The following is a 10,955-nucleotide window of genomic DNA, read 5'->3' on the forward strand; positions in this document are numbered from 1 at the left end:
GAGGATTGCCAAGTGGATTGCACACTTGGAGAGGGTGGCTTCCTGGGCAAAGGGCACCTCACTAAAACTAGTCATCTAGTAGTCCCAGGCAGCACTCGTGGGACTACCGCCTACCAGTGCGGGAGACGTAATGAGACTCAGGTTCAGTCCCTGAGTCAGGAAAATCCCCTGGAGGAGGGCATGGCAACCCACTCCAGTATTCTTGCCTGCAGAATAACATAGAGAAGCCTGGCAGGTTATAGTCCATGGGGTCCCAAAGAGTCAGACACGACTGAAGCAAGTTAGCACGCAGAGTAGCCATTTAATCATGTCGAGGTTTTTAGGTCCTTATTCCTAGGAAACATGCTGAATTGTATAGGTGAATGATGTGAAAAAATTTGTAACTCAATTCCAAATGATTTTCCAGCGATACACATGAAGCAAGCCAGGTAAGAATATTCATTGTTGAATCTTCAGTGAACAGTGTGCTTGCTCTTTCAACTCTCCTGCACGTTTGGAGCTTCTCCTTATAAAGAACTGTGGGGAAATGGCCATTCCCTGAGCACCTACTAGTTGCCAGGCACTGGGGGGTGGGGTGGCACACCAGGGAGGAGCCTTGGCCCTGCAGAATGCTGCCCCTGGAGGACTGCTGGCGGGAGGCAGCCTGCGTGGAGGGGAGGCACCAGTGAGTTCATGTGGCTGATGGTTAGAGTGTTGCTGTTTCCTTTATTGGGGAGTGGGGGGAACATGAAACTTGCCCCACACTACCCCTGTTACATCCAAGGGACAGAAATGTCAGAAGAGCGAATTCAGGGCTCAGCCTGGTGTTAGCAGAGGAGTCGTTCGAACCAAGCTTGTCTCAGTTAGAGGGGCTGCCTCTGCTGGGGGCCTGAACAGTTGATGGGTGATGGGGTGGAGGCAGGGTCTTAGGAGGATAGGAGTGAAGTGAGTTCGGGGGTGACGCTGGCTCCCCTGCACCCCTTGCTCAGCCTCTTTCCTGAGGGCCAAGGCTACCAGGGAGGGAGGTGGGCCTGCACCAGAGGCTCCTGGGACCTGCAGGTGGGTGGGAGCTTGGAGATCTGTTTCCTGGGCTCCAGGCATCTGCTGTACCCTGGGAAATGGGGGGCCCAGAGCTGAGAGCTGTAAGTCCTTCCAAGGGGAGCAGATACCCCAGGCGATACTGGTGTCTGAGCTTTGTGGTGTCAGGCGCCCTCGCGTGGGCTTAGGGGGAACAACTACCAGGCACCCTGGACGAGGAGCTCTGGCTAGAAATTGTGACCAAGCCTGGGGCAGGCCTCAGGGGGGACGGAGCCTGACGTTGAGAGTCAAGAAAGCTGGTAGAGAAACATACCACACCGTGGACAGATGTGGACCAGGAAAATCACTTCCATTTCCAGTGCTTGGTAGCAGCCACTTGAAGGACATGATCAGAATGTTCTAGAGCCCAGTCTGGGGGCTCAGTGGGGGAAGTCTATAGTAAGTGAGGATGGCCACGGTTTAATCCTCAGGTCCTGGGGTTCTCACGGGCAGAGTAACTGGGACAGGGACCTGAGTCCCCTTACGTGACCTTCCTCCTGCAACCTGAGCACTGTCCCCTCCTCAGGCTGCAACAGGTCAAAGAGCAGAGGCCGGGTGAGGGATGAGGGCATCACGGAAGGACAGAGAATCTGGAGGAGGAGAGGTGGGCAGGCACAGGAGGCCATTCACAGCTGCAGCTTGCTCATCTCCAGATAGCTGCAAGTGGGGCTCAAGTTTATTTGGGGTGGGGGAGAGCGCAGGATTGAGAACGTGGAGCAGAACTTTCCTTCCCCACCAGCAAAGGGGCGTTCCCCTCACCAGGCAGATGGAGCTGGGCTATGGGTGCTGCGTCCCCAGCTTTTGTCCTCCTGTCCTGGGCTGTGGAGGCCGAGGAGAGGAGTGGACCTAGTCTTTGGGGTGACCCATGGTGCCCACCCAGGCCCGGATGTGTCAGAGCAGAGAGGAAGCTGCTTCACTGGGAATGACCCCCAGCAATTTTATTGAAGCAAAGGCTCCCGAGGACAGCAAGAGAGCTGGGGAGAAGCCGGAGGCCTGTCCAAGCTTCTCTCTCCTCCCCATGGCCTCAGGTGCGTTTAAAAAGACAGGTGAAGGCCTTTCCAGCTGGGGAAGACCCCTGCAGAGTCTGGGGGCTTGAAAACAGGCTCCAGAACGGGAGGTGCCACTCTGTGGGGGCTTGTGGGCCAGGTGCCCAGAGCCCCTCACAGCACCTTGCCTGGGTTCATGAGGCCTCGGGGGTCCAGCGTGGCCTTGAGCTGCCGCATGGTCTCCATGCCCACCGCGCCCACTTCCTCGAGCAGCAGCTGCCGCTTGCCCAGCCCGATGCCGTGTTCCCCGGTGCACGTGCCGTGGAGCGCCAGTGCGCGCCTGGGAGGCAACCGGAAGGGACCCTCAGCGGGAGCTACCCGCGGCCCCTGTCACCGCCTTCCTGCCCTGCCTCCCGCTTCGCCCTTACCTGCCCAGCTGCTCTGCAAAGGCCTGGACCCTGAGGAGCTCCTCAGGGTCCTCGGGGTCTACCAACAGGATGCAGTGGAAATTCCCGTCGCCCACATGCCCGACGATGGTTCCTGGGGGCCCAGAGGACAGAGCTGTGGCCCTGGCCTCCCCTGTGCCCTGCCCCACGCACCCGCAGGGGGCTGGCGGAACCTGTGAGTCTCCAGGCCTCCAGGTCCTCTTTGGTCTGCACCAGGATCTCCGGCAGCCGGGAGATGGGCACACACACGTCGGTAGAATAGCCCTGAGTTGTGGCAGCTCCATAAGCGATCCCCCCTCACCCGGCGTGCCCAGAAGGTAAGGGGTCAAGGCTACAGATGGGCTCAGGGAGCTCGGCCTCTCACATGCATGTGTCTGCTCCGTCTCTAAGCCTCAGTTTCCCCTGGGGAGCAAGAGGACTGGCCCAGATAGGTTCCCAGGGCTCTCCACCTGCTCCCCACCCCCGATCAGGTACCCCAGCACTGGCTGCCTGGGGCCCTGCCTCCCCTTCCCGTAAGCTACCACCCCCCCCTTCACCACCTATTCCTCCAGGAAGTCTGCCTTCTGTGTTCAAACTCCTAAGGGCACCATGCTGCCACTGCTCGGTCCCTGCACCCAGGGCCTGGCTCAAGGAAGGGGCTCCCTCCCAAGGATGTGGCAGTCTTGCCCGCCAGGGCCTCAGCTGGCCACCCTGGACAACAGGGTGCCCGGCCGAGGAAAGGCTCCCGCCTGCATCCCAGCCTGCTCACCTTGCAGCCCGGCCGCAGGGCCAGGCTTGCGTACCAGGCGTTGTGCCGGGCTGCCCAGAGGCGGCTGCGCTCCTCTGCCTCCTTGGCCCAGGAGAAGTGGGAGCCTCCGTTATGACGGATGATCTCCTCTGTGGGGGACCGAGGGAGTTACACCAAGCTCTACTCTGGGGGCAGCCTGTGCCCCCTGCCCACAGCACCCCCACACACCTGTGCGCTGCACCTGCTCTGCCAGCGCCTGCTCGGAGCCGTGGAACTCGAGGAAGAGCGTGGGTGCCACGCAGCAGTTCAGCTTGCTGTGCCTGTTGCAGGCATCCATCATGACCTCATCTAGGAACTCTGGGGCCAAGGAGAGGCCAGGTGAAGTGAAGCTTTAAAGGGGCCTCCCCCGGGGAGCCCACCTGGACTGCTCACCAATGCGGGCCACAGGTACTGCAGCCTGGAGGATGTGTACGGTGCTGTCCACCGCCGCCTGGACGGTGGGGAAGGCACAGGTGGCGGCCACAGTGGCCTCAGGGACAGGATGCAGGCGCAGAGTGGCGGCTGTGATGAGACCTAGCGTTCCCTCGGAGCCCACAAAGAGCCCGGTGAGGTTGTAGCCGGCTGCGCTCTTCCTGGGCCCGGGGACACAAGGCAGATGAGCGCCCAGGCCACATGCCGCCAGATCTCTGGCTAGAGGCCAGAAGGGAGTAGAGCCCGAGGTCTGGGCTGCCCGCCCTCGGCGCAGACTACCCCCCAGGCAACTGCTCCCCTACGCGCCTGCTAAGTCGCTTCAGTCCTGGGCAGCTTTCTGCGACTTCGTGGACAAGGCTCCTCTGTCCCTGGGATCCTCCAGAGCCCTGGAGGGGGCTGCCGTGCCCTCCTCTGGGGATCTTCCCCGCCCAGGGATGGAACCTGCGGCTCCTGGGGCTCCTGCCTCGCAGGCGGATTCTCTAAGCTTGAGCTGCCGGGGAAGCCTCGCCGTTCCCTGGCACAACCCCCACCACTGGACCACCAGCTTGGGCCACAGGACAGTCTCCTGTCGCGCCTCTCCCGGGGCCGCGGCCGGGAGAGGGCGCTCACCGGAAGCGCCGGCCGCGGCCCGCGGTGTGCAGCCGCTGCCCGCTGGGCAGCACCACCTCCAGGTTCAGCACGTTGTCGCGCATGGTGCCGTAGCGCACAGAGTTGGTGCCCGAGGCTCCAGTGGCCGCCATGCCGCAGAGAGAGGCGTCTGCACCTGGGTCTGGAGGGCAGAGGGCAGCTTGGGGCCCGCAGAGGGGTCCCACCGAGCCTCAGAAACACCCCCGCTCCCAGGGAGCCCGCCAGGCCCGGGGAAAGACCCCAGCCTACCCACAGGGAACCAGAGGCCGCGGTCCCGCAGGTGGGTGTTGAGAGCTTTGCGGGTGACGCCGGGTTCTACCACCACAGAGAAGTCTTCGGGATTCAGCTCCAGGATTCGGTCCATATGGGTCAGGTTGATACAGACGCCACCCTGGCGGGAGGCATTCAAAGGATGGCTGCCCTAGGTCTTCCTCCAGGAGGACCTCAGCTCGTGGCCAACCTCCCAGCAGGCTGGCTGGTAAGGGGCGCTGCGCGCGGTGGAGGAGGCCGCCGCCCCTGGGACAAGTGTGACGGGAGAGCCCGGCCCGCGGAGGGGGCCAGCCGCAGCGCGTACCTGGACCGCGCAGACTCCACCCTCCAGCCCGGTGCCTGTGCCGAAGGGGATGATGGGCACGCCTTGGCCATAGCACAGGGCTGCCAGCCGGCCGACCTGCTCCACGTCCTGGGGCCACACCACGGCGTCCGGAGGCTGGCACCTGCAACCAGACCCTCAGCAGTGTAGGGGTGTGTGGCACCTTCAGGTCCTGCTCGTGTCTATAGGTACTGCAGGGCCTGAGGCTGCGCAGTGGGTAGAGAACACCCTTCTGGGGGCATAGAGGAGAGGTGGAGAATGCGGAGCGCCCAAAAGGGGGCCGAAGACACTCCAGGACCCTCGCTCCCGGGGGGTTCTGATGTGGAGGGGAACCCACCTGTGCATGGACTCATCGTGCCCGTGCTGCTCTCGGACCACAGCCGCGGTGGACACGTGCGGGCTCCCCACAACTGCCTTCAGGGCCTCCACAAAGCCCGCGCTGAGTCTGCCCTACAGGGCAGGAACACGCGTTGGCAGGGCACTCAGAGATATCTGGGGCCACCTGGCTGGTGGGAGGGGAGGGGTGGGGCTTCATTGCCTGTGAACAGAGGCACCGACAGCCCCGCCCCACGTTGGCCGGGACCTCCTAGGGCTCTTGGAGCCCTTCTGAGTATTTCTTCCCATTTTACTGACGGGGAAAAGAGGCCATCGAATCCATGACAGGACCTGGCCTAGAACCAGCTTCCTGCCTCCCAGGCATTCTTTCAAAATGTGTGTGTGTTTCGGAGCCCCAAAGGGGCGCTCTGGAGTTGAAACCCTCCAGGCCCCCTCACGGTAGACGCTGGGGCTTCAGTCCCCCTCACTCAACGCCCACATCTGACATGGGGTGAGCCCAGCGATCCTCCCCCGGAGATCTCCGAATGCTGGGGCAGCACGGAGCCGGGCCCCCCACCCTCTAAGGGGCCCCTCCCCTCCTACCCACCTGCGTCCCCCTGGAGCAGTAGCCCCTCCAGGAGAACAGTCCCCAAGTTGCAGGCCGGAGCAGGCTGGCCATAGCTGTGCAGTCGCCAGTTACCACCCCGGGCTATTGGTTGTGCTGGGGGCGGGGCTGCTTAAGGTGGTGCAGCCTTAAGGTGGCCCTGCCAGACCTTGCTGAGTCAGTACTTCTTGAAGGAGAGGTGAGGTTTATTGAACCAAAGGGAAACAGAACAGCAGCCACTACCTTACTTGAGATTATGCAGTGGCTTCTTGTGGTCCGAGTACCCAGAGCTCCAGCCAGGCTCAGGGGCTCGGCAGTACCCTTGAGCTTTCTCATTGCACAAGGCCCAGCTCCAGTGTCACAGAGTGCGTCTTGATGGGGCTCTGAGAAGGAAAGCGCAGGGAGGCTCTTGGGGCATGGGGTGGGCTATTGCAGTAAGGCAAGCCAGGAAGAATTCCTGGAAGAGGAGTCCTAAGGAGGAACCCCAATTTACCAGGTAAGTGAAGGAAAAAACAGTTGCATCCCCTTGTCTCCACTCTCCCACTGGGCATATCCCAGGATCTTGGGGAGTGATATGGCTGCTGCTCTTGAAGCTGTTCCAAGCTTGGTTTTCCTTCTACAGAAACTGAAAAAACGTGTTGTAACTTTACTGAGATAAAGCTATTCTTGTCTTTGTTTTCCTTCCCAGTCAAACCAGGAATACAAACTCCTACTTGGGTCTTTCTCCCCAACCACATTTGAAATGAATCCATGTGTCCACTTTCAATGTGTTGCTTAACTGGCATCTCAAAAATTGTCTCTGTAACTTCCCTGGTGATCCAGTGGTTAAGACTCAAGCTTTCCAGTGCAGGGGATGCAGGTTCAACCCCTGGTCAGGGAGCTAAGATCCCACATGTCACACTGCCAAAAATTTTAAAAAGAAAAATCAAAAAAGTCTTTTACAGTTGGTTAGTTCAAATTAAGATCTAGGGAAAGCCCTCACAGAGCAACTGGTTAATGTGTCTCATAAGCCTCTCTTAATCTACCACAGTTTCCCTCTCCCCCATTTTTCCATGCCATTTGCGTGTTAAAGAAACTAGGATGCTTGTTCTGTAGAATTTTCCACATTTAGTTTTTGGATGATGGCATTCTTGTGGGATTGCTTAAGGTATTTCTCTAGCCTCTGTACTCTGATAACTTATATGATGGATACCTGACATTACACATTTTTCATAACCTATAAAACTTTACAACACCGAGAGTGAGCCTTAGTGGAGGCAGATTTCTAAAAGATCGTTTAGGAGGTTGGCGGATCCCAGGCAAGAATGAAGACTGTGACAAGAGAATCTATCTTTCTAAACATATAAAGCGACCTCTCTGAAGAGGGTGGAGGAAACAGGTGCTGACTTACATGAATGGAGTTTTCAGTTAGACTAAAGGCAAAAGGAATTGCCCGTGAGCACTGTCCTCGAGTCGGTCAAGTTGTTTCCCACAGGGAGACGAGTTAACACTTCTGAATCGGCATTACGTGTAACTGGATAGATTGACTAAATTAATAAGTAGGGAAAACAGACAAGTCTCCTGTGCAGAAGAATTGTACATAAATTATGTAGAACTTTCCCCCTAAAGGTAGGAAGCATAACTTCCCACTTCCTAATCGTGGGCTGCTCCTAGTGACTTCCTTCTGAAGTGACAGTATGGAAAGGGGGAAAGGAAAAGGGTCATGTTATAGTGGAGAGGCCTGGCAAGTGCCACTCCAGCCCGATGATCAAAATCAACACCAACAGTCAAATCATGTTGACGGTGCCTGTTCTGCGTTGAATAGCATCCTCTCAAAATTCATGTCCTTCCCAGGACCTCAGAGCAGACTATATTTGAAAACTGGGTTGTTGCAGATATAATCAGTTAAGATGGTGTCCTACTGCGTAGGGCTGGCCTTTAGTCCAGTGTGGCTGGTGTCATAAGAAGGGAAGAAGAGACACGGAGACGGGAGAGGAGAATGTCACGTGGCCATGGAGGCAGCGGTGAAGAGGCTGCACCTGGGCATCTCGGAGGCTGGGAAGAGCAAAGGAGGATTCCTCACTGTGGGTTTCAGATGCTGCATGGTCTTGCCAACACTTAGATTGCAGAATCAAGAACTGCGAAAGATAAGTCTGTGTTGTTTTCAGTCACTCAGTTTGTGATACTTTTTTTTTTAATTTTATAACAGCCCAAGGAAGCTAATATACTGCCCTTGATAGGATAGGATAAAAATGGTTCTTTTTACCTCTGATGTCTTCCTCCCCAAAACCTATAACCCCAGTCTAACCATGACAGAAACATCAGACACTCACCAATAGAGGAATATCAGAATGCCCGACAGTACTCAAAGCTGTCCAAGTCATCAAAAACAAGGAAAGTCCGAAAAAGCTACAACCAAGGGAGTCCGTCTCAGTTCGTTCGGATTTCGTTGCTGAAGTCCATTGCTGAATGGACTTCAGTAACCCATTAACAGCAACATTTACTGGCTTACATAACATTTACTTCTCACAGTTCTGGAAGCTGGGGTGTCGTGCTCAAGGCATGGGCAGATCTGGTGTCTGATAACCACTTCCTGGATCAGAGAGCTGTCTTCTAGGTGAGTCCTCGCATAGTGGAGGGGACGAGGGAGCTTTCTAGACTAAGCACATTCATGATGGATTCACCCTCCTGATGTAATCCTCCCCGTAAAGACCCTACCTTTAAGTACCATCACATCGGGGGTTAGTTTTCAACCTATCAATTTTATGGAGACACAAACATTCAGTCTGTAGCAAAGCCTAAGGAGACGTGAAGACTAAATGTAGCCTCCTGGATAGAATCTGGTAACAGAAAAAGTAGTCAGTAAAATTAAGGAAATCTGAAAAACTATGGCTTTTAGTTAATAATATACTATTATTGATTCATTGGGCTTCCCAGGTGGTCCTTGGTAAAAACCTCCTGGTAAAAACCCATAAGAGATTTGGGTTTGAACCCTGAATCAGGAAGATCCCCTGGAAGAGGGCATGGTAACCCACTCCAGTATTCCTGGAGAATCCCATGGACAGAGGAGCCTGGAGGGCTGTAGCCCATTAGGGTCGCAGAGAGTCAAACACAACTGAAGCAACTTAGCACTCACATGCATTGGTTCATTAATTATAACAAATGAACCATACTGATTAATGTAAGAATGTTAATAATAGAGGAAAACTGCACTCTTGTTGGGGGGGAGATATGGAGCTCTGCTATCTGCTCAATATTTGGTAAATATAAAACTTTTCTGAAAAAAATAAGTGTATTAATAAAAATACAAATAGAAAGGGGGATTAATGAGGGGGCATTGGACCCTAGTGATTAAACATACCATAAGACACAGGGATAATAAGTGCGATATTGTTGTACGAATAGACAGACCAGTGGAACAGAAATAGAAAGTTCAGAAGTGTAACCAATTACAAATATTTTATGTTTGATAAAGGTGGCACCTAAAGTCAATGACTCATTGGAAAAGACTGATGCTGGGAGGGATTAGGGGCAGGAGGAGAAGGGGACGACAGAGGATGAGATGGCTGGATGGCATCACTGACTCGATGGACATGAGTTTGGGCGAACTCCGGGAGTTGGTGATGGACAGGGAGGCCTGGCGTGCTGTGATTCATGGGGTCGCAAAGAGTCAGACATGACTGAGTGACTGAACTGAGCTGAAAGTCAGTGTAGTAAAGATGGACTTATTAACCCATGGCATCAGGCAGAAAAATAAAGTTGGCTCCATATCCAAAATAAATACCAAAGAGATAAAATATTTAAATGTAAATAAGTGACATCATGAAAGTATTAGAAGAAAATGGTATTATGTATTTACTTATTTTTGGCCAGGCTGGGTCTTCATTGCTGCTCAAGGGCTTTCTCTAGTTGCACAGAATGGGAGCTACTATCTGGGTGCAGTGTTCGGGCTTCTTACTGCAGGGGCTTCTGTTGCAGAGCCCTGGTGCTAGGGCGCGAAGGCTCAGTAGTTGCGGTGCGCGGGCTTAGTTGCTCTGCAGCATGTGGGATCTTCCTGGGCCAGGGATCTAACCGGTGTCCCTGCATGGCAAGGGGGATTCTTACTACTGGACCACCAGGGAAGCTCGAAAATGGCGTCTTTTAAATGTGTTGACCCCGTAGGTTACTAATTACAGGTTTAAAATTTCTGTTATACAAAATGAATGAATTCTAGAAATCTACTGTACCGCACTGTGCTCGTGCAAAACACTACTGCACAGTACACTTAAAAAGCTGCTGAGGAGATAGATCTCATGTTGAGTGTCCTTACATTAAAAAAAACATATTTGTTAATTTATTTGGCTGCACTGGGGCTTAGTTGCACACCCACCTTTGTTGCGGCGCGAAGTTTCTTTTTTAGCTGCAGCATGTGAGCTCTTAGCTGTGGCGTGTGGGATCTAGTTCCTCGGCCACGCCCCCTGCATTGGGAGCTCCAAGTCTTGGCCACTGGGCCACCAGGGGGGTCCCAAGTGTTCTTACACTTAAAACAATAGTTTAATTAAAAAATGTTAAAGATCTAGCCGACAAGGAAAATGATGCAAGAACCATTTTTTTAAATTAATTTATTTTTTATTGAAGGATAATTGGTTTACAGAATTTTGCTGTTTTCTGTCAAACCTCAACATGAATCAGCCATAGGTATACTTATATCTCCTAAGAACCACTTTTTAAACCAAAGAAGAAGCATTGCTGACACTTCATTGTCACATTTAGAACCAGAAATGTTTGCTTGACAGCAGTGTGTTGCGAAAGTGTGTCTTAGCAGTTGTCTGCTTTGTGTCAGTACACTTTAATTTCAAAAAGTAACTTTCGTTGCTCTGTTTACTACCCCACTGAATCAGTTAGCTGTTGCTATAGTATAACAAACACCTAAAACTCCATGGTATAAAACAATAAACATTTATTCTTTTTTTTGATCCCAGGGTATCAGCTTGACCTGGGAAGGGGCTGGAGACTAAGGTCAGCCGTGTGGGTAGTCAGACATGCCCATATGATCAACCTCCAGTAACGACCCTGGATACCAAGGTTCAGCTGAGCTTAGGGTTAGCTATACTCCACATATGATGTCACACACCATTGCTAGGAGAATCAAGTGCTGTGTGCATGACACCGC

At 54.0% G+C, this 10,955-nt stretch overlaps 1 protein-coding gene across 2 annotated transcripts; it reads right to left on the bottom strand.

Annotated features, from left to right (window-relative positions):
- Positions 1-1,584: 1,584 nt before the first annotated feature.
- Positions 1,585-5,912, bottom strand: LDHD (lactate dehydrogenase D). Of its 2 annotated transcripts, none has more exons than XM_068992120.1 (11): positions 5,828-5,912; positions 5,243-5,355; positions 4,888-5,029; positions 4,563-4,704; positions 4,296-4,455; positions 3,648-3,847; positions 3,444-3,572; positions 3,237-3,364; positions 2,662-2,752; positions 2,471-2,582; positions 1,585-2,382 (listed from the first exon to the last, which is right to left on the bottom strand). In XM_068992120.1, exons 1-11 carry the CDS (start codon positions 5,897-5,899, stop codon positions 2,217-2,219), a joined length of 1,455 nt encoding a protein of 484 aa, XP_068848221.1. In that variant the 5' UTR covers positions 5,900-5,912; the 3' UTR covers positions 1,585-2,216. The 2 variants fall into 2 exon arrangements, with proteins under 2 accessions (XP_068848221.1, XP_068848222.1); XM_068992121.1 differs by having other exon boundaries at positions 5,243-5,411; positions 5,828-5,910.
- Between the last annotated feature and the right edge of the window lie 5,043 nt (positions 5,913-10,955).

Source organism: Capricornis sumatraensis, chromosome 20 (genome assembly GCF_032405125.1).
Source record: "Capricornis sumatraensis isolate serow.1 chromosome 20, serow.2, whole genome shotgun sequence".
NCBI lineage: Eukaryota > Metazoa > Chordata > Mammalia > Artiodactyla > Bovidae > Capricornis > Capricornis sumatraensis.

Bases quoted from the DNA above. Each gene is read 5' to 3' on its own strand.
- LDHD (XM_068992120.1), bottom strand. From the start codon at position 5,899: ATGGCCAGCCTGCTCCGGCCTGCAACTTGGGGACTGTTCTCCTGGAGG. The intron at 5,356-5,827 runs GTGGGTAGGAGG...CCTGCCCTGTAG, and splicing joins ACTGCTCCAGGGGGACGCAG to GGCAGACTCAGCGCGGGCTT. The intron at 3,365-3,443 runs GTGTGTGGGGGT...GGTCCCCCACAG, and splicing joins AGAGCAGGTGCAGCGCACAG to AGGAGATCATCCGTCATAAC.